Source organism: Alexandromys fortis, unplaced genomic scaffold (assembly GCF_014885135.2).
Source record: "Alexandromys fortis isolate MF-2015 unplaced genomic scaffold, M_Fortis_MF-2015_v1.1 scaffold_126, whole genome shotgun sequence".
Taxonomy (NCBI): Eukaryota; Metazoa; Chordata; class Mammalia; order Rodentia; family Cricetidae; genus Alexandromys; species Alexandromys fortis.
In genome coordinates, this window is record NW_026068018.1 from 1,351,449 (window position 1) to 1,374,363 (window position 22,915).

Here is a 22,915-nt window from a genome sequence, read left to right on the forward strand (position 1 = left end):
CTTCTTCCTCTTTTACACAGGCTACACCTCTGCTCACCCATAAGATTTCATAATTGAAATCATCTTCAGGAGACGTAGTAGAACACTGGACATTCTATACTAAATATAAATCCTATGTGATCTTAGAGACACTCTAGTCAACCTAATGACAAACCTTAGATAATCCAACTGATTACCCATTCATTCAAATCATACACCTCGATCCTTATGTAGGTTTTAGCTGCTTGGGATTCATTCATATGTTCCTTTGCTAAAATTTTAAACTAGCAAAAACTATAAGCAAAGTTTCACAGAAAAATTATACCAAAGACCAAAGAAAATTCAAGCAAAAAATAATTTTAACCATATGTAGATAAACTTATAACCCTAATTCTATCGTCATTAGCATACAACCACACAATCATTATTAGAGCACAGGGTGGATACTAATAAAGTTTTCATAGTAATAACTCCTAATGCACTGGGCAGTGGTGGCTCACGCCTTTAATCCCAGCACTCAGGAGGCAGAGGCAGGCAGATCTCTGTGAGTTTGAAGCCAGCCTGGTCTACAAGAGATAGTTCCAGGACAGGCTCCAAAGCTAGAGAAACCCTGTCTCAAAAATAAAAAATAAAAAACAAAACAAAAACAAAAATAACTCCAAATGCATCAGCATTCCATAGGGAATTGTCTGATTTGGGTCCTGAGGATGTTTTTTTTTTTTTTTAATTTAATTTTATTTTTTAAGGGCTGGAATTAAAGGTGTGCACCACCACTGCCTGCTGAGGATGTACTTTTAATCTAAGGAGGATTAATTAACAATCATCACCCACATTCAAGTAACTCAATGTCTCAATGACTGGAAAGTAAGGTTAATGCTACCACTGTTGCTCTAATCACAAACTGGACATAGTTATAGGAGTTTGCCAGCAGGCACACATGCTTTTAAATGGTCTTTGTCAAAGAATACTTCACTTGCCATAATTATAAGTGAAGCTACAATAAGAAATCTTTTGAACATTAACTACTGTACCTGAGTCTACTACAAAGCTTAGTATTGACCCAAAAACCTTTCCCAAATTCCTTATCAAAGTTGTTTTAGATGATTAACGTGAACTCTGTGAACTACAGTGAGGAGAGTGCTTAACAACAGCACCTGCCACCCAAGGGCAACACGGGAAGAAATCAACGAACAGTTAAAGCATGGAGCCTCTTCTTACAGGTCAGTCTCTACTTGATGCTCATTTCTTTATTTGACTTGGCACGAAACATATTTTAGTCTCTTGGAATTACTTTCATGATAGGAATCATAGTAATCTCTCTATGTTTATGTGCAGCCATTCAGTGCCCCAAATGTCTCACTTCCGTAAGATGAACAAGAAAACAGACATTCAACTGAGCCGAGTGGGGCAAAGGCTCTAGGGTGACATGACTAAGGGGAAAACTGCCAAATTACATAAACAGGAGTTCATTAGCCTGATGCTGTCTTTGTGTTTTACTTCCATTGTCATGCAATGCAAACTAGCCTAGTTTATTGTACGTCAAAGACCTTAAAATAGAGTAAGGAAGAAAAGGAACTGATGGAATAACTTGTTTGAATATGATTCACAAGAAATTAGGGCTACTTCATAATATCTCTGGAAAGAAAGGTATAACATTAGAAAATAGGTGTTATAAAATGGTATTAAATCCCGGGAATTCTTTATTTCCCTAGTTTAAGGTGAGTTCTGCTGTTCACATTTAGTACAAGTTTTGTAACTAACCACGCAGGACACCATCACTTAATGAATTTACAAATGCCACGCATGCCCAATATAAAGAAATTGTACTACTCACCTCTTCTTTCTTGTTTTCAAGATTACATTTAAGTTCCAGAATTTCATTTCCTTTTTCTCTTCCTAAAGCCAATAGCTCATCAGTTTTGGTTTTCAACTCTGTATTGAGCCATGAATTCTGGTTGAGTAGCAACTCCTTTTCTTGTTCTAAGCGTTTTTCTCGATACTAAAAAAAATTTTTTTAAAGTAACATTAAGTATAACTACTAAAAGAAAAACCTTTCATTTGTAGCTCAGGGACATATGAATTTCATTTCAGAATATAGGTTATTAAGAGAACAAAAATTACAGTAACAAATAGATCCTTAGCATATGAATCTGCATTCATTGGGAATCAATTATTACTTGCCTTCACAGCCACATCAGAAGCTTGAAGTTCATCCAACTTTAACTGAAGTTCACCCTTTGTTGTATTGCTTTCCTTAAGCTTTTCACTTAAACGTTTAACGTCCTCTAGAAAGGATGAGAGTGAGCATTTAAGAATAATGACTAGTTAACACTCGCATGAACGAAGATCAAAATATATTACTAGACTTATAAACCTACAAACTAAGTGATTCTAAATTCCCCTATTTTAGCTTGGTTTTGTTATAGTTAATTACAAACTAAATTTCTATTCAAAACCTTTCGATTTTATTGTTTATTTGTGTGTGTGTGTGTATACTGTGTGTTATGTGAATCTGCTAGAACTGGAGTTACAGTTAATTGATTTGGAAACCAAATACCAGTGTATTACACAGCAGCAAATGTTCTTAACTACTGAGTCAGTTTTCTAATCCATAAATGTAATTGCAAGCACCAGGTAGAATCAAAGTTTGTACACCCACCCAAGTGAATTAATTTAATGGTTACTTAACTGTATAAATACTACAATTAACTTTAACTTTCTAGCTAGATTCCTAAAGAGGTAAAAGTTTTAAAGATAACCATTTAAAAAGCAGACTTATAAAAATCTACAAAAATGCATATTTAATACTTCTTGTTCTTTAATAACCATGTTTTCATGAAAATAATTTATTTAATCATTCCAAATGCCAGCAGTTAGATAATCAACACAATTAACAAATACTCTGAAGTCATTCTCTGATTGGAAAGTAGGTACCAAGCTGAGTATTACCTCTCAGTAGCACAATACAGGTATGTGAGCAGTTTTTCCTTACTTACAGAAATTTAAAAAAAAAGTCCAAGGGAAAGTATAATTCACTGTTTAAAATTCATTTTTGAGTTTTAAGTAAATATTTTGAGTTTTAAATATATAAAACATAGCATGTTGATACATTTTATATTCCTATATCCTAAATTGTTTTTTTTCTAGTTTAGAAATTCTTTGTCAGTTTCATACAAGTCGAATGAATATAGTTTTGCTCACTATTTCCCCTATCTCCTTCCTTTTCTGCTGATGGCCTTCTTCACCAGAAGTCCATTTCTATCCTGTCACCTCTCCAGCCTGGCCATGGCTTCTTGTCATGGTCCCCGAGTTTAATTACAGTAGCTGACACTCAGGCATGACCTCACTGCAGATACGGTTGCCTGTACAACACTTGCAGAAGACTGGTGCCTGTTAACACTGCATCACAGAAGGGACTGGGGCCCATGAGGCTTCACCCCTTCCCCTTTCTGAAGTACTGGCAGTTAATGGTTGCTGAAGGAGGGGGTTTTCTGCAGTGGCACAGCCACCGGCAAGCTCCCCATGCTCCAGCTTGTTTGAAAACACTAGCTTTCTTTTAGGATCTAAGATAGTGTTTATGGATAATAAAGGTATCTACAAAAATAAATGGAAGTTCAGCATTTATAACTCTAAAATCAAACAGTTTTCAACTTGTTTAATAAATAGCATTGTAGGAACCAGGCATGGTGGCATATGCTTGTAATCCTAGCACTTGGGAGAATAAATCAGAAGTCAGCTTTATTATGAAGTGAAGAAGGTCTGGGAAGTTTAACATGACTAAATAAATAAATAGTATTGTACTACAGAGTTGTGCATGTAAAACAGCTCAAATTACAACTACACTCAGTTTTCATGGGTAAACTTCCCAGCCATTTAAAACTCTTTATTTATGTATTTAAAGACAGGTCTCTCTATGTAGTCCTGGCAGTTCTGCAATTCACTCTGCAAACTGAGCTAGGCTGGCTGAGCTCAAAGATAGGAAAATGGAAAAAACAACAGAATTATTACGCTGAACTCTTCCACACTAAAGGAAAATAACCAAGAAATATCAGCAACAGAAGTGACTCCTTGCACCACCAGTAACAAAGAATACAGTTAAAGGCACAAACATTTCTTCATACCTGTTAAATACTCAACTTCCTGAGATAGTCTCTCATTGGTTCTGATTAGGTCTCTTTTTTCAGCTTCTAATTCTTCCTTTGTTCTTGTAAACTGGCTCTGTCATATCAAGAAACAGCATGTTTCAAGAACATCAGTTGAAAAATCAAAACAAGTGCTTGAATCATCATTTCCATTCACATTAGCAGTTACTTAAAAATGTTTTCTTTCCTACAACTTAGGTACCAACAAGTTAAGAAACACTCATAACCCCTACACGTCTATGTATATTTCTGACTTTTAAAATCATTTTTCCTAGGCTTATGAATGTGTCATTCATCAAATGGAAGTAATTTAATTACTTACATAGCCTTTATATTTAGGTATTTAATAGACTTCTAAATTGTCTTCAAAAACAAATGGTGGAAACTATCACTGCACTGTACTTTAGTCCCAATTATTTCTCAAGGGAGGTCAATGATCATTTAGACGCTTTTAGAGTTATACACAACAATAGCAATCACTTAACCAGCGTATCAAACAGTAGGAGGGGTGAAATGTATGCCAACACATACATGAAACTTAATCATCTTTAACCTGCACTTTTCTGTTACTACAAACATTTTGTACTCTCATTCATTTATTTAACATACTTCCTTTGCATGTTTTCTCTTTAACAATATCCCTATCATCTGAAAGTAGTCATATTAAAAACAGACTTAATGGCTTATTTGCAACTTTCATACAGAGAACGTTAAACTTTAAATGGAAACAAAGTACATTTTGCTATAAGTTGAGAAACAATTCACCATTTACACATATTTCCTTTGTCTCTATTTCCCTTTAACATTTTAAAAACAGATTTATTTATTTAGAAAGAGGCCCTGACTCAAAATGATGAATGCTTCCCTCCCCCCCAAAAAACAAGGGCCAGAGCTGGCTCACAAAATACAGGTGCCTGCTGTAAATCCTTGATTGCTCTCTACTTTATCCATTGAGGCAATGCCTCAATAGAAACCAAGAGAATCTATACTGTTTTATCAGTCTAGTTCAGGGGATCAATTACTCCTTCCTGCCCTGAAATTATGAAACAGCAGCCACAGCCACCCAACATTTATGTGGGTGCTAGGGATTCAAACTCTGGTCTTAACTGTAGTAAAACATGCTGAATGCTGGGCTATGGTTGCTAGTCAAAAGATAATACACCAAATATCAATTTAGAGAAATTGTATGTACATTTCTACATACATATATGCTGGCAGCTTCTAGCTAATACATAAAAGCAGATCAGAAAACCTTTAAATATCATAATTGCAATCAGCTTCATTATGGACAGCGTTTTACCTGAATGCCTAGATTACGATCTTGAGCAGTTTCAAGTTCTTTGTTTTTCTCAGTTAATACTTTTACTTGGTTATCTAGAGAGAAGGAATGTAATGCACACAGATGCGTTAACTTAAATTTCGAATTTTTACCCAACAGCCACCATTATACATTTTCAAAATGAAGAATTGGAGTCCATAAAGATTGATCTATACCACATTCCAAATTTGTGAATACACTCTGTTCTTACTGTATTCCAGATCAAAAGTTTAAATATGCTTCAATCAAACTTAATAATTCTACTCCCAATCTGTAGTATAATTAGCAATGTCAGTTTTTCAATGCATTTTTCTATTTACTTTCATAATATAATTTGAACTATATAAAACACAGTCATTACATGTCTTAAACATGTGAAATTCTGTGCCTTTTTTAATCACTAAAAAGCATGAAGAAGAAAGAATTATGTTTGCACTCTGTCTGCATTCATGGTGCGTATATCTTCCCATATACTCACCTCTCCTCCTTAGAACACGGAGTTATGAAGGAAAAATACACACTTGAAAATTTCTTTCATGAAAACATCTAAAGCCAGGTGTACTGGTACACACTTATAATCCTAGCATTTGGGAGGCAGTGGTAGGAGGATAGCTCCAAGTTCAAAGCCAGTGTAGCCTACAAAGTGAGACAACCTTACCTCAAAGAGGAAACAAGCGAACGCTACATTATGGAGAGTAATTTACAAAGATTTATCTTTATGTGTGTGCCAGAGTTAAGTGGATGCCGTGTGTGCATGTGCCCAAGGAGGGGAGAGGTTATCACGTACCCTGGGGCTAGAATTTTTGAAGGTTATGGGCGCTGGGAACTGAACAGTTAAGTGTTCTTAATCACTTGAACCATCTCCCCATGTAACATTTTTTTTTAAAAAAACTGTATCCTTAAAAAAAAAGAAAACAAAAAACTGTTTCTAAATTTTCTATTGTTTTATTTAATACCTCCCAGATGTAAACACGTGTAATTGTGTACACACTTTACACACAGTTGTCCACACCAAGAAAGAACGCATCTCTATGTTCATCCCTGCCTTTCTAAGCACTTCCTAAAAGAAGCTGAAATCAGTCATTTTCCTAAAACCCTTCAGTACCATTTTTTTGGGCAGGCTTTATTATGCTTTGTTGATGAAAAGTAACATGTGGGGGCTAGAGAGATGGCTCAGTGGTTAAGAGCATTGCCTGCTCTTCCAAAGGTCATGAGTTCAATTCCCAGCAACCACATGGTGGCTCACAATCATCTGTAATGGGGTCTGGTGCCCTCTTCTGGCCTGCAGGCATACACGCAGACAGAATATTGTATACATAATAAATAAATATTTAAAAAAAGTAACATGTGTGCATGTGTGTGCACACAAGTGTGTGTGTGTGTGTGTGTAACGCACATCTTTGTTAGTTTATCAAAAGTTGCTGAAGAAATCAAAAACCAAACTGCCAGAGAAAACTCGAAATCTATTTAATCACTTGATTATAAGATTCTTGTGTTCTTTGTCTATGAAGTCAAATCAAATCAAACTATATTTAAAGGCCTTTATAAGGCTTTTCCTCAAGTTTTCTTCTGTCATAAGCAAAGTACACATTGCAGCATCCTCTATAGACTCTAAGATCACTCTCAATAACTAGGCACCACAAGAGAAATATGATGGGACTTGTAGTTTGGAATGTTCTAACAGTACACAATGCAGCATCCTCTATAACCTGTAACTAAGGTCACTCTCAATAACTCAGCACTGCAGAAGAAATACTATGGAAGTGGTAGTTATAAATGTTGTAACAGTATAATGAAATCAAGATTTGAATTTTCAACAGGAAAGCAAATCACTATTTTAACCTTTAGGTATACATTTTAGCTACTTCAAACACTAGCAAAAGTACCTCTGATGCAAAACTATGGAAATAGACACACATGTGGTAATTTTCATCCTTTTAAAAAAGACTGCATGATAGTGTGTGTGGTGAAACCACTTTTAATATCAAAGTCAGAATTAGAAATCAGTGCTTCTGGCTGGGGCAACCTATGTCTTTGTCAGGTCTATGAATACAAACTGCAATGCCTACAGAGCATTTTCTCATATTGTTAGCCAACGCCCACAAAGAACAACATGTTGGTTTTAGGGAGAGAGGGAGAAGGAGCTAGAAAGATACAAAGTTGAAAGTCTTCAGTACTCCTCGGGTATGAAGCAAAGCTGCAGCTCTCTCAGAGACAGCAGTAGGTCTTCATAAGATTCTTTGTGAGGGAGTACTGGGAGAGGTGTGAGCCCAAGGTCTCTTATCATCAAATTAGACTTGTTTGTGGTCTGGATGGAGGCAGATGTTTGGAAGGTCCCAAGGACATTTAGAATGAGGAGATTAATACAGGACTTAAGCAGATGTGGCAGTGGTCAGTCTGCCTTTGGAAGTCAGGGGAGCTAGGTGTGTCTTTACCTTGTTTGTAACCCTGTTTTGAGCTTTGCTTCCCGCAAAACCTGTTTCCGGGTGGGGCAGGCTCCCTGCCTATGTGATGCTATACAAACTGAACACCCAAGAACAGTTATAGAGATATAATTTAATACTTACTTAACTTCTCAAGCTCCAGTCGCAAGTTCTGACACTCACGGGTTTCATTCACAAGCCTCTCCTGACTCTGGGACAACCTCTTCTCTATCTCAAAGTACTGTTGTTCTACAAAAGACAAGTCCAAACACTAAGAGTAAGGTCAAGCACACATGCCGCCCAAAGCAGTAGTTTTAATACCACTATTTGTTTCTTAGAATACTGACGGCAAAACTTAAGATGCAACATGGGAAAAATCTAATCTCAATAACTAAATTTAGCACTGAGAAGGACTTTCGCAACATTTTCAACCGGCATATAACAAAAGACAATAATGCCTAAAAGGAGATTCATAAATTAATTTCTTCGAAGCGGGCAACAATGCTGTATCCTGATATTTTCTCCAGACCTCCAGAGATTGCTAAACATTTAAAAATAAGTACTTATTAAGTTGAAATTTTTTAATTAAAAACTGAAGTCTTAAAAGGTTTCATGCAACATAATTAAAACACCACTTGATAAAATTTCAGTAAAAATAAACCTGCAGACTTCCCACAAAATGAAATTGTGTTTACTTCGTCCCAGTATTGGAACATATAAACCACTCAATATTTACTGTGTAAATTAATAAACAATACAGTGTATTATGTAAATATTTATATTCGCCAATTATCTGTATAATTTCAATTAGCAACTCTGCCTGATAACTACATGTGAAAATTAATTCAGATGAAAATTTCTACCAAAATACAACACCAATTTCCTATATTAACAGTGAACCAAAACACGTGACAAGAAAAATCCTATTTTATTATGAGTGATTATTATTACCTTTAAATCAAGGCTCTTCAAAATCACAATCCACAACTTTCTAAATCGAAAATCCACAACTTACATGAAAGTGACTACAAGGATGTATAAATAGATCTGTATATATTTTCTATCAATCTCCATCTTTCTGAGGCAAACACAATATATATACAACTCATTTAGTGCGATTTCACTGCTTTTTCTAGGGATGTCTTTTGCATCCAAATTCCTTTTTGTGACTATCTACTTCTTTATGGGACCACAGGGTGATACATACACCAAGAGCAGGCATTGAAGAGGTGAAGTTGGCAATGGTCTATAAATCCAGGTGGGTGGAAAATAGGAATTACTGTCATTTTAAGAACAACAAAACAAAATCAGATTAGGGTTGCATAGACCTAGGGATATTGGGTAAATTGTCCAAAATTCTCCCCAGTCTGTCTTTGAGCCCAAGTTAAGAGTTCCTACAAAAGACGAGAAGGTGGATGTAGATCTGGGAGGAGGGATCGCTCCTTTGCCTTCTTTTCTTTCTTTTTTTCTTTTTAATTAGAGCGAGGAGAAAAGAGGAGGCCTATATTGCATATGGAGCCTGCGTGATGCTACCTGCACACCTCGCAGATTGCAAGCGGGTAAAGAGGAAAGTCTAGCCACAGCTCCAACACCAGAGCTCTAAGAGCTCAGCACTTACCGCTCTCCACCTTAAATCTCTCATGCCGCCCCTTCAGGCCGTCGATCTCGGACTGCTGATCAGCCAGGAACTTCTCAAGTTTGTTCTGGGTCGACTTAGGCAGCTTGTTCAGCTCCGAGCGCTCCAGCACTTGCTGCAGCACCGCCGCCATGTCGGCAGCAGGGGCCGAAGGAGAAACGAAGGAGCAAGGCGAAGCGCGAAAGCCCGGAGCCTGAGCCCCGCCGTCTCCAGCCTCGCTCGCCGCCTCCCTCGCGCCTGCCCTCCGGAGACTCCCGCGGCGGGACCCTGGGAAATAGAGTCCCGCGTTAGACGCAGCACGGGCGGCACCGCCGCGCCCTCGCTGCGCACGCAGACGCCGGAAGCTAGGCACGCTGGGAATGCGAGTTCACAGCGGGCCTCCGACCCGGCCTTTGCTTTCACCTGCTCCCAGACCCAAGGGCTCCAAGGGAGATGTAGTATTTCTCTCCCTCGCTTCGGCGAGCTCAGTCCCGCGCCTCCCGTTCCGCTTCCTTCTTTCTCCCCGCCCCCGGCTCTCCTCGTTCGGCTGTGGCGAGTATCCGCGCGGTGGCGCTACAGACGTGCTCAGCCACCCTCGTCCTTCCCTGAGGTGCAAGGCGACCTTACCGTCAAAACCCCGGGATGCCATAGGTACTCCTCGGTGGCCGCTTCTAGAAACCGGGGCACTAGAGGGTCACGGCAGGGCAGATCCACAGGCTCCGGGCCACCGCCACGCTCTCTGGGGTGCCCCGGAGGGGGCGGGGTGCAGACCACGCTCGCTTTGGGGTAGAAGAGCGCGGATATGGGTGCGAGCGGTCCGCGTCATCAAGCTGCGCCCGCCGGTGCCCTCGTTTGGAAAGGGAAGTGGCGCGTCTGCAGTCGCTCTCTGATGAGTTCATTGGCTGTCGAAGCGGGACCTGGTGGCATCTGACCCTTGAAGGCAGCTACTTTTGCTCTCACCCGAATTCTCTTGCTGACAGAAGGTTCGAGGGATTTGTTGGCCACGTGTGCACATTCTGAGAACAAGTGAGTCGGCCTACGAATGTGTGTGCACTGGGGCACCAACAACTTCGTCTTCAAGGGGCGAAAGGAAAGGCTATGTGGATATGTATAATATGTATAATAGCCATAGTGTAGGAAACATATGGACAGCCACTCTGGTGCACACCGACGGCCAGTTCTGCGGAGTTGAGCTCCTGTCAAACCTCGTACAACCTGCTTTTGGGGGTTGCAGGCACTGATCAATGCGAATTTAAGTAGTAGTCCAGCTAATATTTTAGACAAAAAGAAACCAGGAAGAGTTTGAATGTAGTTTATGTATTAAGATGACATTGCAGAAAAAAAATGTGTGATGTTGGTATTTTTATACGAAAATGTTTTAAAAACAACTGCCACACTATCTTCTTGCCACAGTAACAGAACCGTATTTGTTTCCAGGTCGTATTTCAGCACTTTGAGTATGTACTTTGTTTCCTACCTGGTTACATTTCTGGAAGAATTTATTGACTCTTGATTGAAAATAGGGCCTAGCACATGTCTGTGATCTCAGTAGTCTGGAGTAAGAGGCAGGAGAATGTTAATTCTCGTGCCGCCTGGGTAGTCAGACCCTGTTTCAATGATGGGGGTGGGAGGGACTAAGTTAGTACGGATGTTATATTAGTTTTCATTCACAAACTAAAGGAGCGAACAGGAGCGCTCCTTTGCAGTGATTTAATTGAAGGACAGTATGTTGTTGGTGTGAGCAAAACAGAGTGTCAGAGCCTGACTCCCGCCTTTCCCACGCGCCAGTTTTGTCATTTGGAGGAGTTATTTAACATTTTCTTCTTTTGATTTCTTTATGTATAAAGTGGAGACGCCTATAATAATACTTGGCTTCGCGGGGTTATGTATTAAGTGTCAGTGCCGGTAAAGTACTTAGAATAATGGAAGCTGTATAGATAGCTGCCGTTGCTGCATTACTTTCTGCTTAAGTGGCTATTCAGTGAATCTCTCTACCTCTTAGTGAAGTAATCAGAAATTCATCGTTCATATTCTAGAAATTCCAGCCTCCAGAGGCGGAGGCAGATCTGAAGCAGGAGTTGAGGAGGCCAGCCAAGGTTATAAAGTGAGTTCCAAGTCATTCGGATCGAAATAGTGAAACCTTGCCTTAAAAGAAGCACAGAAAGCCTCTGGAGTCTGTCCTTTTTTAATTTATTATTATGATTTTATTTGGTATGCAAATCTGTGTGAGTATGCTCACATGTGCAGGCTCCAGAGGAAGGACTCAGATTTCCTGGAGCTGGAGCTACAGGCATTTGTGCTCCACTGGACTTGGGTACTAGGAGCTGAACTCGGGCCCTCTGGAAAAGCAGCAAGCAGTGAGCCATCTCTTCAGCCTCCAGGGAGTTGTTTCTTACAGCACTGTCCTCAGATTTCCAAAGGTTCATTTCAATTGTATAAAAAAGATTATTTAGAAAATAATCACTACAAGACATAGGGCAATTGTCAGGATTGTACTTTTGCTTTTTTTGCTTTATTACCCATCTGCCCATGCTAAAACATCAAAAATTAATTTTTTCCCCAAAATACAAACTTTATTTCTTGTAATTTAGGCTACTGAACTGGCTGCCAATAATGGGAAGAACCTACATTGTAGAAGAGAGTGTTGGCCAATATATTTCAAGCATCAGTCTCCAGGGGAAATCTTTTGTCTCTGGTCTTTTGATAGGACAGGTATGTATGTGTCTGTTACTCTGCATATTGATGAGAATAAATTACTCATTAATTAAAATTAAGTACGGCACTTAATAGTAAATTCAAGGTTGTATATGGAAGGAACTAAAGAAGGTAGCCCAAAATGGATCTTTGAGTTAATATTTGAAAGGAGGAAACCTGGCTGGTGTTTGAATAAGTATGATCGTAACTTATAATGTCCAAATGGCACAATTTAACTCTTCACTGACCAGGTTATTCACATTTTGCTTATATTTATTTGTGTTTTGGACTGGATACATAGCTCAGTTGGTACTTGCCCAACATACATAAATAAGGCCGCGGGTTTCAGCCCCAGTGTTCCTGGTGGTTGACAGCACGGTCAAAGTCAGGATCTTTCCAGGTCCTTGGCCTCTTTTCCAAATAATTGAAAATAAAGACTCACCGATTTGCAAATGTGGCAACGTAACTTCATAAGGAACAAAGTGGAAGTCTAGATTCACTGCAGGCCACATGAGTGAGCGTACTTAAGTGTCCGAAATGCTATTTGTGGCTTAGTTTTATGGGGTTCAAAAGAAGGAGATGCTGGCTTCTAAGAATATAGTTTGATTGATTGTCTATTTTAATTGCTAGGTTACATACATAATAATAATAACATACTTAATTTTCCCTAATATACATGCCCCCTCACCATAATTAAAACCTGATTTAATTAAATTTAAATTAATTCATAGGCATACGATTTTTTTTTTCCCCGTAAGAGTTCACTTGACAGGCAGTTTGTTTAACTGCACATGCACCTAAAATCATTTTAGGCTGGTCAGACATTTCCTCTTACCAGATATGTTGGGAATACACTTGTATACTGAAACTGTCTAATGTGATTACTACCAAGGACAGGGAGGTCTGTACTGTTCCTTGGAGATGGAAGAAGTGTGTCCCAGTACAGGTAGAGCCTTGGGGTGAGGCTGCTAGGAGAGAGGTGTTTATACATGGTTCCTACAGGTGAAGGAACCAGGCTACCAAGTATAAGAGGGGCAGGTGAGCGATGACTCAAATGACATAGGGTCCAGGCCAATCTCCTCCCTCACTCAGCACTCTTAAACAGGCCATTTTACTATGGAACCCAAACTAACCTTGAACTTACCATTCTCACTATACACGGGAACCAGTATATCCAGCTCCATACTGCCGTTATTTCTTCATTGTGGCATTCTTTCTCTTCCTTTGATTCCAGAGCTCACTTTTGTTCTCTTCTGTCTTCTCAAGCCTGCCGTTCTCCTACTCTAAATCATAGTTTCTCTTTCTTTTCAAAGTTCAACATCTTATGAAAGAAGCGACGCCTCTGTGTCAGGCTTGGAAGGCGGAGGCAGAAGGATCAGTCTTGGCTACATAGTGAGTTTGAGGCCAGCCTGGGCTGTGTAAAACCCAATTCCAAAACAAAATGAGAAAAGGGGGGGGGGGCATGGCATACTTAGAAAGATACAGATAGATATTTTTACATTTTATTTTGTGATTTTTTTCAGTGTGTGTGTGCATATACGCACATGCTTACGTGAGTGTGGATGCCTGAGGGACCCAGAGGGGTTGGAGTCCCTCAATCTAGAGTTATAGGCTGTTGCAAATCACCAGATGTGGCTGCTGGGAACTCAGTCTGGTCTTCTGCAAGAGAATACTCATTCTGACCACTGAGCCATCTCTCCAGCCCTAAGAGACATGTCTTAACCATGCCATAATACTTATATCAAGGTGATGCTAATGATCTCTAGGGAGTTTTAGGTCATATTTGGAGATAATATGCCACTTTAGCTACATTATGAGCCTTATTAGCCAACTTGGGAACCATGCTGCAGTGAAGCTGAGATCTCTTCTAGTCCTTAAATTTATTTTTAGATTTTTCTCTTTTGGTTACCATTTAAATGCTGTTAAAAATGAAGAACCTGGAGTTTGGAACCCTTTGAATTTTGTTTCAAATCCCCTCTGTTGTTCTCTTGATACATCTATGTCAATTTATTTATTTACTTTGAACTATGAACTTTTATATTTGTTAAACATCCAATTCATTGAAATTACAGAGACAATAGATAAAATAATTGGAGTAGTGACTAAGCATATTACATTTTAATTATGTCAGTTCATTTACATGTTCAGCAATAACAGAGATGCCATTGTACTTGTGGTTTTCCCCTACTTCCTGAGTGTGCCATCATCCTGGTTTATCTGGCACTGGTGATTGATACTAGGCCCTTCTGCATGCCAGGCAATCACTGTACCAACTGAGCTACATCCACAGTTCCAGAATCATCTATAGTAATGTATAGGAATCCACCCTATTACTTATATTGAGGATCTTCAAGTAAATAATAAGTTGCTATTACATACATTAAAGATGAACAGCATCTGAGAGATATATTGCACTAGTATAGCTTCCATAATAATATGAGTATTAACAGTTTAAATTTCTGAAATACTGTTTAATTTTTGCATTAGATATCTAGTTCTTCAATCAGATATAACTATAATAAGCTTTTACAATTTGTTTTTAAAGTGTTCTTCACAAAAGGATTATGTGATTCTTGCCACTAGAACACCACCCAAAGAGGAACACAATGAGAATGTCAAGCATCCCAAAGCTAAGTTGGATACCTTGGATGAAGAATGGGCCACAGAACATGCCAGCCAGGTAAAATTGTCTCACCACATAGATGTTTGTATTCAATTGAGTAACAAGAGAAACAAATGCTTCCTGGGTTGCTAGACTGGAATTTTACAGTATTCTTTCTTAAATGCATGCCAATAGTTGCATTCAAAACAATTTTACAGAAGGCTTTAAACATTATGACTCTTAGACCTTTGTTAATTGAACAAGTCAAAGAACACATTCAATAAGGCAGAAGAGTGTGAGTGTGGGTGAGAGACACAAAGACACAATACTAGGAAAACAGCAAGCAGTTGGGCAATTGAGTATAGCTGAAACACAGTGCGTGTAAGAAAATGTAATTAAATATAAGGCTCGTTTATGGGTGGCTTTGGAGTATAATTCAAAAAAGTATATTTGGTAAACAAAAGTCCAGTGGTATGGATAGGGAGAGTCATGGTCCTTTTTAAAGGATGTGGCCTTAAAAATGTATATGTGGCCACCAGTAGATCAATCAGGCTCCACTGGATGGCCCCACATCTGTGAGTATATGAGCAGCTCAAATTGGACTCATGGGGTTATTAAAAGAAAAGAAAAGAAAAGACACGAAGTTGAAAGGAAAAGCATAGGATGTGGGCTGGATCTTGGAAGAGTGGTGATAAATATGCTCAAAGTACATTGTGTAAAATCTCATAGTACTAATAAAAGTATTATATTGAAAAATCCAGTGGTAAGCCTTTATACCCCCGTATTTTAAAAGAGGTAAAGTGACTTATTTGCCACTAATTTATAAGATAACATTAGTATTGGCAAAGTATTGGTGGAATGTAGAACCTGGAGACGGAAGAGAAACGACAGCAAAAGCAGTAGTCCAACCCAGTGAAGGTCTGAGCCCAAACAAGAGTCTGAGCTTTGCAAGGGTACGAGTTGTTTCTTGTGTTCATGGCTGTAATCTGAGAGCTTGCAGCATTTCCATGGTTAATAATATGAGTTGTAAAATACTAGATAAAAAAAATGCATGGATAAATTGGCTTAACCTTCATTACGACTTCAAAGAAAGAACTAGACTCATGACCATTAAGTGACCAAGTGGATTGAGAATAAAGAAATTTAGAAGAGAAAATGCCAAAGATGGCTGAGATTTTGACCTTGAGCATTTGTGAGGACAATTTTACTGTTAAGAGAGAAGGAAATAGCTTTAGGGTTGTTGAAAAAGCAATAAATATGCTAATTCACTTAAAATATTTCTTGAATGAGTTGTGGTATAGTTGTGGTATATAAAAATTAATAAAGATGATTAGAGTAAGATAAAAGTTGAATTATTATATTTCTTTTTCAATTTATAAACCTCTAAGATAAATACATGTGTTTATATTTGTGTTGGAAGAGTAGTATAAACAATTCTAAGAAGTAAGATTTTTAAAGAAGGTATTACTTTAATTCTATTATAATTCTATTATATTATATGTGTTACTTTAATTCTATATATAAATAACTTGCAATTCTATATTTGGTTTTGATTTTTTTACAATTTTTTTCTTTCATGTGTTTGTAGTGTGCATGCATGCTGTGTATGTGTGTGCATATGTGTATAATAGTGGGGGCTTGAGGCTTATATCAGTAACCTTTCTCAATCACTCTGCCACGTTACTCTTTGAGTCAGAGTCTCAGTCAAGCTTGGAGCCCACTAATACAGCTTGTCTTGCTGGCCAGGTTACTCTAGGAAATCCCTTGTCTTCACTCTCAGAAGATGGAATTGCATTGTACCCAGCATTTACATGGGTTCTTGGGATTTGAACGCTGATCATTTTGCTTGTGCAGCAAGTGCTTTAACCACTGAGCTACCCCCATCTTCCCTATTAAGTTTTCTGTGTCCTATATAATTTATATACAAATACATATGGAGAGAATATGCGTGAATTTATAATAGTAAATTACTATTTTTACCTCTAGAGTTAACTGTATAATTTTTAAAACTGCATGGGTTCCCCATGATAAATATGAAAACCTCGTCACATTTGTCATACTGATTAAATCAGATTTATGAGTCAGGGAATCGTGAGTTGAAATAATACAGATGTAGTAGAAATGATGCTTTAATATCTAATTTTCTAGCCTTTAACTTTGTGATTGTTTGCTTATACCATAGTCTATGAAAGCTAGCAAAAGCAATCTTGTAGCTGGGAACTTGGCTGGCAGAGAAAAGCACATGCAGTTTTTAAAAACTAGCCCCATCAAGTGAAGGGAAGATACAAACAGAGGGCAGATTAGATGGATGCAAGTGGTTCTCAGGGAAGCTGGGCGTACAGCGAAGACAGCTCCCTCAAGGTGACTTTGCAGTGATCTCAAGAGTAGAAGAGCAGTCAGTTTAGGCTTACGAAACAGCCTGAGGAAAGGATAGGAGTTAGAAAGCCAATGTGTGGTCAATGGGAAGTAGTTTTGACCGATGCTTGACTATTTCAGTGAAACTAGATCAGCTGTGTCTCTGAACATCAGATGGGCCAGATTCTGGAAAGATTAAAATGGCAGTCTAAGGTAAAATATTTATTTTGTAGATAGTCGGAAGACCATTGAAAAAATTCACTTTACAAGTCTTAAGGGAAAAGGTCTGTCTATATGTTGATGCACCTAAACAGGTTATTAAAGTGACTTAAGATATAAAGTCGAGAGGGCTCTGGGAAGGGTTATGTATATTGTAACACTCTAGTTTTTCAGTGACCTCTACCTAGAGTCTATATGGATAGTTGGTCCTGGATAAATATTTGCTGATTTAATGTTTACCATATCAAGTAGAAAAGACTAGCATGCTTATGATAGCTGATACTGTATTTTATCTTTAGGTATCCAGAATGCTCCCTGGAGGACTTGTGGTTCTTGGAATATTTATTGTTACAACTTTAGAACTAGCAGATGATCTTCAAAATGCCCTGCGCAGAGTAAGTCCAGTGTAACATACGCTCTTAATGAGATAAAAGTTACATATTATTTAATCATATGCATGTGTATTGCTCTTGAGCATGCATGTATTAGTGTTCCATTAATTCTTTATGCTGCAGTTTGTGGAAATGGCATTTTCTATCCATTTATTTGCAGATCTTGTATGTAATGAATCTAAATATTTTTCCAATCAAAGCTATGTATTTTAAAATATTTTTGAAGGTTTGTTTATTAAACATGTATATATGGTGGTGGTGGTGGGGTCATGCACCCACCTTGCTGAACTTGTGGAGGTCAGAGAACAATGACAACTTTGTAGACTCAGTTCTTCTTTCCTTCCATCTTTTCATGGCTCCCAGGGCTTGAATTCAGGCTGTCAGGCTTCCACATTAAATGCCTTTACCTGCTGAGCCATCTAATTGGCCCTCAAAACAATTTTTCAAAAGATGATATCTTAATGTTATACAACAAGTTAAAATGGTTTAACTGTTTTTCTTGTGCAATAGCAGTTTTCTTATAGACCCTCGACTTAGGAGGAAGCGATTGTAGTAATATCAAGTTACGCTAGTCACATCTTTTGAAGTTCTGAGGCTAATATATAAATATTAATCATATGTTTATTCTTTATTCCTGGAAGGAGTGCATATCCTGCTTCTCATATTTTTTGTTTAGGTAGTGTAATCAATCCAAAACTAAATGTAAAAGTCCCAAGCTGTTTTCTCTTAAACTCAAACCTACAGTAGTCTTCAGGAAGCTTTCATATCTTTACATATACTTTCATGAGCATATCTCACCTTGCGAGCAAGAGGAACCTTATACTATTCAGAAGAACAAAACTGGTAGCTGGGGGCAATTTAAAAACGCAATCTATAGGCGCTGTAGACACCTCCACTGTTGTAACCTCTGCTTCAGACAGTGCACATGGGTGATATGTTGTGCATAGGAAGAGAGAATATATTCCTCCCGACATGTTTTCCGGTCTTTTTCACTGATGCTCATCCTTTCTGACAATTTGGAATACATTTTGAATCTCTGTGCATGTGCTAGTTAGTTTTCACTCTGAACCTAGACTCACCAGGGAAGCGGTCTTAATGAGGAGTCCTCAGGACCAGACTGGCCCGTGAGCATGTCTGTGGGAGATTATCTGGATTGCTGTGTAAAGCCTCAGCCCATTGTGGACGGCACGGTTACCTAGGAGGGTTTCCTGTGTGTGTTCTCTGTGCTCTCTTTACAGACAGCCTTGCCTATACAATGAGACACAATTTCAATCTCAGATTGAAAATAAACATTGGAAAGAAATGGTGTCTCAAGAGATACTACAAGAAATAATTTTGTAAAATGTGTTGTTTATTGCCAGTAATTTTGGTCATTATATCATATTGTATTTTGTGGAGTAGTTTCTTTTGATATTGTCAGGAAGGGCATGTACCTTCTGACCAGTTGTTTCCAGCTTATAGATGATAAGAATTAGATGACAAATTAGATCTCTCTACACATTGTTGGAAGAAAGCTTAGAGCCACATTCATGACCCTCTAAACTAATCCCAAGTCCAAGTTTTATAGTTAACATTTCTGACACAAATTTCTGTCACTGTTCTGATTTTTTTCTCCTAATTTTTTACTGCTTTCATTTTTTGTGAAGTTTAAATAAGAAATGTTAACCAGGCAACATGTTTCATTTTTATGGTTAGAAAAATCACTTATTATAACAAAAATAAAGCTTATGTTCTATATTTTATATAAATGCTAGTTGCCTAAAATTTATCATGTCCAGTTAATTATTAATTATAAAGAATTATGTTTTTTCTTAAAACTCAATTTTTATGTGAGTCCTTTTATGAAATCACAAATGGTTACTGTATCATGATATAGTCCATGAAATTCTGAAGATTAGGAATTGTCATTGCCTTTTTCCACATTTTTCATTTTGTGATGAATTCATGTATATTTCTCTGTCTTTCAGCTAATATTTTCTGTGGAAAAATCTATGAATAGAAAAAGACTATGGAATGTCACAGAGGAAGAGGTCTCAGAACGAGTGATACTTCACATATGTTCTTCTACAAAAAAGTATCTTTTATTTGGGTGTTTATGGTTAATGTCTATGGCTAGCCCACACCACCCACATGCACACTACAGTGGCCATGCTTTTCCCTCCTCTCCCTGATATGCCGTGCAAATCACAGCCTTTCCTTAAACGTTTGTTTAAATCATCCTTTTGGGAAAAGACTATTAAGTTTGTAAAGTACACATCGTTATGATTAGGGCTGCCAGTAATAATGTTAATAATAATAGTAATAATAATAATAATGGCTACTGGTCATGTGCTGAATTATAGAGTTTGATAGAGAGAAAGGACTTAGGATTCTGAATTCTTTGCCAGCTTATACCATGTATATTTTTTGTACTGTAGGTTCCTTTCAGAGATAAATTTAGGCATATAATGTTTTTGCTATGTTAGTATAATTTTAGCCCGACACTGGTGGTGTACGCCTTTAATCCCAGCACTCAGAAGGCCCAGGCAGGTGGATCTCTGTGAGTTGAAGGCCAGCCTGGTTAGTCTACAGAGCAAGTTCCAGGACTGACTCAAGAGAAACCCTGTCATGAAAAGCAAAACCAAACCAAACCAAACAAATATAATTTTCATCTTTGATTTTTATAGTTAAAATGTGCAATTCGAAGTATCCATAATTGAGCTGGACAGTGTAGAAATCTTAAGCCTTTGCCATGGACAAGTGACCTCCTTAGACTCTCTCCTCTATAACTCCCCAGGATAGATGGTCACTAAAGAAGGGACACAATCCAAGAACCCACTAAATGAAGACTTGGAGAAGGCAAGATTAAAAATAGACTTTTCCTGTGGAAGATGTTTAACATATTTGTCACTTGCCTGGGAAGTATCACAACCCAGTCAATGTTCCTGGGCTGGATCCTATCTGAAATAGCACTCCTTTATGCTGGCTGTGTAGAGTTTGTGTGAATGAGAACTCATAGGCACTTCCTTGCCATTTATTATGATTAGCAATATTTGCAAACAGATGGGAATTTGTGTTTGTTTGCTTTTTTAAATACCAGGCATACTACAGTCAGCAATTCATACATATACATAATATACATAACACATAAACATTCAAACATTTATATAAGTGCATAGCTATATATGTGTGTGTGTGTGTGTGTGTGTGTGTGTGTGTAGCATGAATAATAAAGACCCAGAGACAAATATCATGGTTAAAGCTGAAGATCAGAGAAGCAGAGCAGTCAGCCACTGTCCCGAAGCTCACACTGAAGGGGTGATCCTCAGACTGCCTAGACTGTACTGTGTTTCCACCAAACCTCAGACTCCACACTCCACTGAGTTCCTGTCTCTTCCCCTATTTATTCTTCTCTCCACCCAGCCATATCACTTCTGTCTCCACCTCCCAAGTGCTGGGATTAAAGGTGTGTGACTCCCAAACACTGGGATTAAAGATGAGTCACCACCACCTTGATCTGTTTCTCAATCAGTCCAGGGTAGCGTTGAATTTACAGAGATTTGTCTGCCTCTTTCTCCAAAGTCCTGGGATTAAAAGTGTGTGCCACCATTCCCTGGCCTCTAGTGACTTTACTTTGCAATCTGATCTTCAGCAAGCTTTATTTATTAAAATACAAATAAAAAATCACTGCATATCTGTATATGTCTTTTAAACATCTGAAGTATTTTAACTTGTAAGCACTCATATGTACCATTTTGGCTTTGGGATTACATTTTGTTATCAAGAATTCTTAGGCCGGGCGATGGTGGCGCACGCCTTTAATCCCAGCACTCGGGAGGCAGAGGCAGGCGGATCTCTGTGAGTTCGAGACCAGCCTGGTCTACANCAAAAAAAAAAAAAAAAAAAAAAAAAAAAAAGAATTCTTTTGGAGTCATTTATGACCTTAATTAGTAAAGATTATCTTGTCGAACTTATGATGTCCATGATCCAAAGGTAAGAAAAACTACTCCTTAAAGATTTTTTCTCTTTTATAGGCTACTTTTAAAAGTCAAAATTCATCTTTATTTAAATGTAGTTTTATATTTAGTTCTAGTAATTTCCAGTGTCATCAGTCCTTTTTAATGTATATGACCACATGTAGTTTTTTGTGTTTGTTTGTCTGTTGTTGTTCTTAGCTTCCCGGCTTACATTTGAGATGCTGATGGTGAAAGTGACTAAGGATTTTGTGTCGCAGCAGTGCTAGTCAAATGGCGCCCTGGGTGGTACGGAAGCCAGACCGGCATTTGCCTAAAAGCAATGTGAAAATGACTCAGCAGCGTAGGAAGCAAGGAGAGCACAGCCATACTGAGGGGCAGCTCGGTGGGCATTCGCTGCACGCAGTCTTTAGGATGGGCTGTGGAGGCCACGGCTGAAAGCTGGTGCCCAGGCACCTTTTAGAGTTCTCAGCACTCTCTGACCCGTCAGCCTACTCCCAGGAGGTTGTCAGGATTGTCTAGCTTGTATGAAAGACTATTAAAATTAACACATGATCATTTCTTTATTTCTTTTTCCCTTAAATCAGGGAATTTAGTCAACAGTCCAAGATGTTAGCCTGTTCAAGTTATATAGAGATTTTATACCTTAGTTTATTAATGCATATTATTTTATGTAAACCATATCTTGATTTGTTTTTCCGCCTTCTCCCTGTTAAAGAGTTCAGCAAGACCTGCAGATTGGAAGTATCAAAATCGAGTCTCTACCTCCTGGCTGTCTCTAGAGTGTACTGTTCACATTAATATCCACATCCCACTGTCGGCTACTTCTGTCAGTTATTCTCTGGAAAAAAATACAAAGGTATCCAAGTAAAATATATTTTCTTCATTGATTACTGAATGGACTCTGCTGTTAATCTGGTTGTGATATTTATAATCCTTAAAACTTGTACTCTACTAAAATGGTTGTTGTTATGTGTATAATGAGCTTGTTACTCTAGCTGGATTAGGAATTTTTTTTAGCATGAATAATGTCATAATACTAGTATATTTAGTATAGTGGGTACTTAATAAATATGTATTAATGTAGAGTTTAGTTATGTCCATTGATTTACTAATGACCTTCTCTTGACCCTGATTATTTTGGCCTTTTTTTTTCTATTCCTTTGTATTTCATCATTTTTTGTTTCTGTGTATTTTTTCTTCTTTAATACTGCTTTATGTTA

General features: G+C 38.1%; 2 protein-coding genes across 7 annotated transcripts in view; one reads left to right on the plus strand and one right to left on the minus strand.

Annotated features, from left to right (window-relative positions):
* The window catches only part of Tpr (translocated promoter region, nuclear basket protein), a 59,427-nt gene extending 49,156 nt beyond the window's left edge, over positions 1–10,271 (minus strand). The window contains exons 1-7 of the mRNA XM_050162926.1: positions 10,105–10,271; positions 9,481–9,765; positions 8,007–8,111; positions 5,422–5,495; positions 4,101–4,197; positions 2,161–2,264; positions 1,814–1,978 (exon numbers count right to left, since the gene is read on the minus strand). Coding sequence (XP_050018883.1) covers positions 1,814–1,978; positions 2,161–2,264; positions 4,101–4,197; positions 5,422–5,495; positions 8,007–8,111; positions 9,481–9,765; positions 10,105–10,126 — 852 coding nt within the window. The 5' untranslated portion in view covers positions 10,127–10,271. The remainder of the gene's footprint in view (positions 1–1,813; positions 1,979–2,160; positions 2,265–4,100; positions 4,198–5,421; positions 5,496–8,006; positions 8,112–9,480; positions 9,766–10,104) is intronic.
* Positions 9,820–22,915, plus strand: part of Odr4 (odr-4 GPCR localization factor homolog) — a 34,330-nt gene continuing 21,234 nt past the window's right edge. Inside the window, exons 1-7 of one of the 6 annotated variants that reach the window (XM_050162930.1) lie at positions 9,820–10,128; positions 12,069–12,189; positions 14,717–14,851; positions 17,647–17,742; positions 19,707–19,813; positions 21,675–21,711; positions 22,411–22,551. In XM_050162930.1, the coding sequence (XP_050018887.1) occupies positions 12,091–12,189; positions 14,717–14,851; positions 17,647–17,742; positions 19,707–19,813; positions 21,675–21,711; positions 22,411–22,551 (615 nt within the window). In that variant the 5' untranslated portion in view covers positions 9,820–10,128; positions 12,069–12,090. Of the gene's footprint in view, positions 10,129–10,320; positions 10,504–11,527; positions 11,582–12,068; positions 12,190–13,484; positions 13,564–14,716; positions 14,852–17,646; positions 17,743–19,706; positions 19,814–21,674; positions 21,712–22,410; positions 22,552–22,915 lie in introns of those variants that run through there. The other 5 variants (XM_050162929.1, XM_050162931.1, XM_050162933.1 and 2 more) reach the window with 5 other exon arrangements.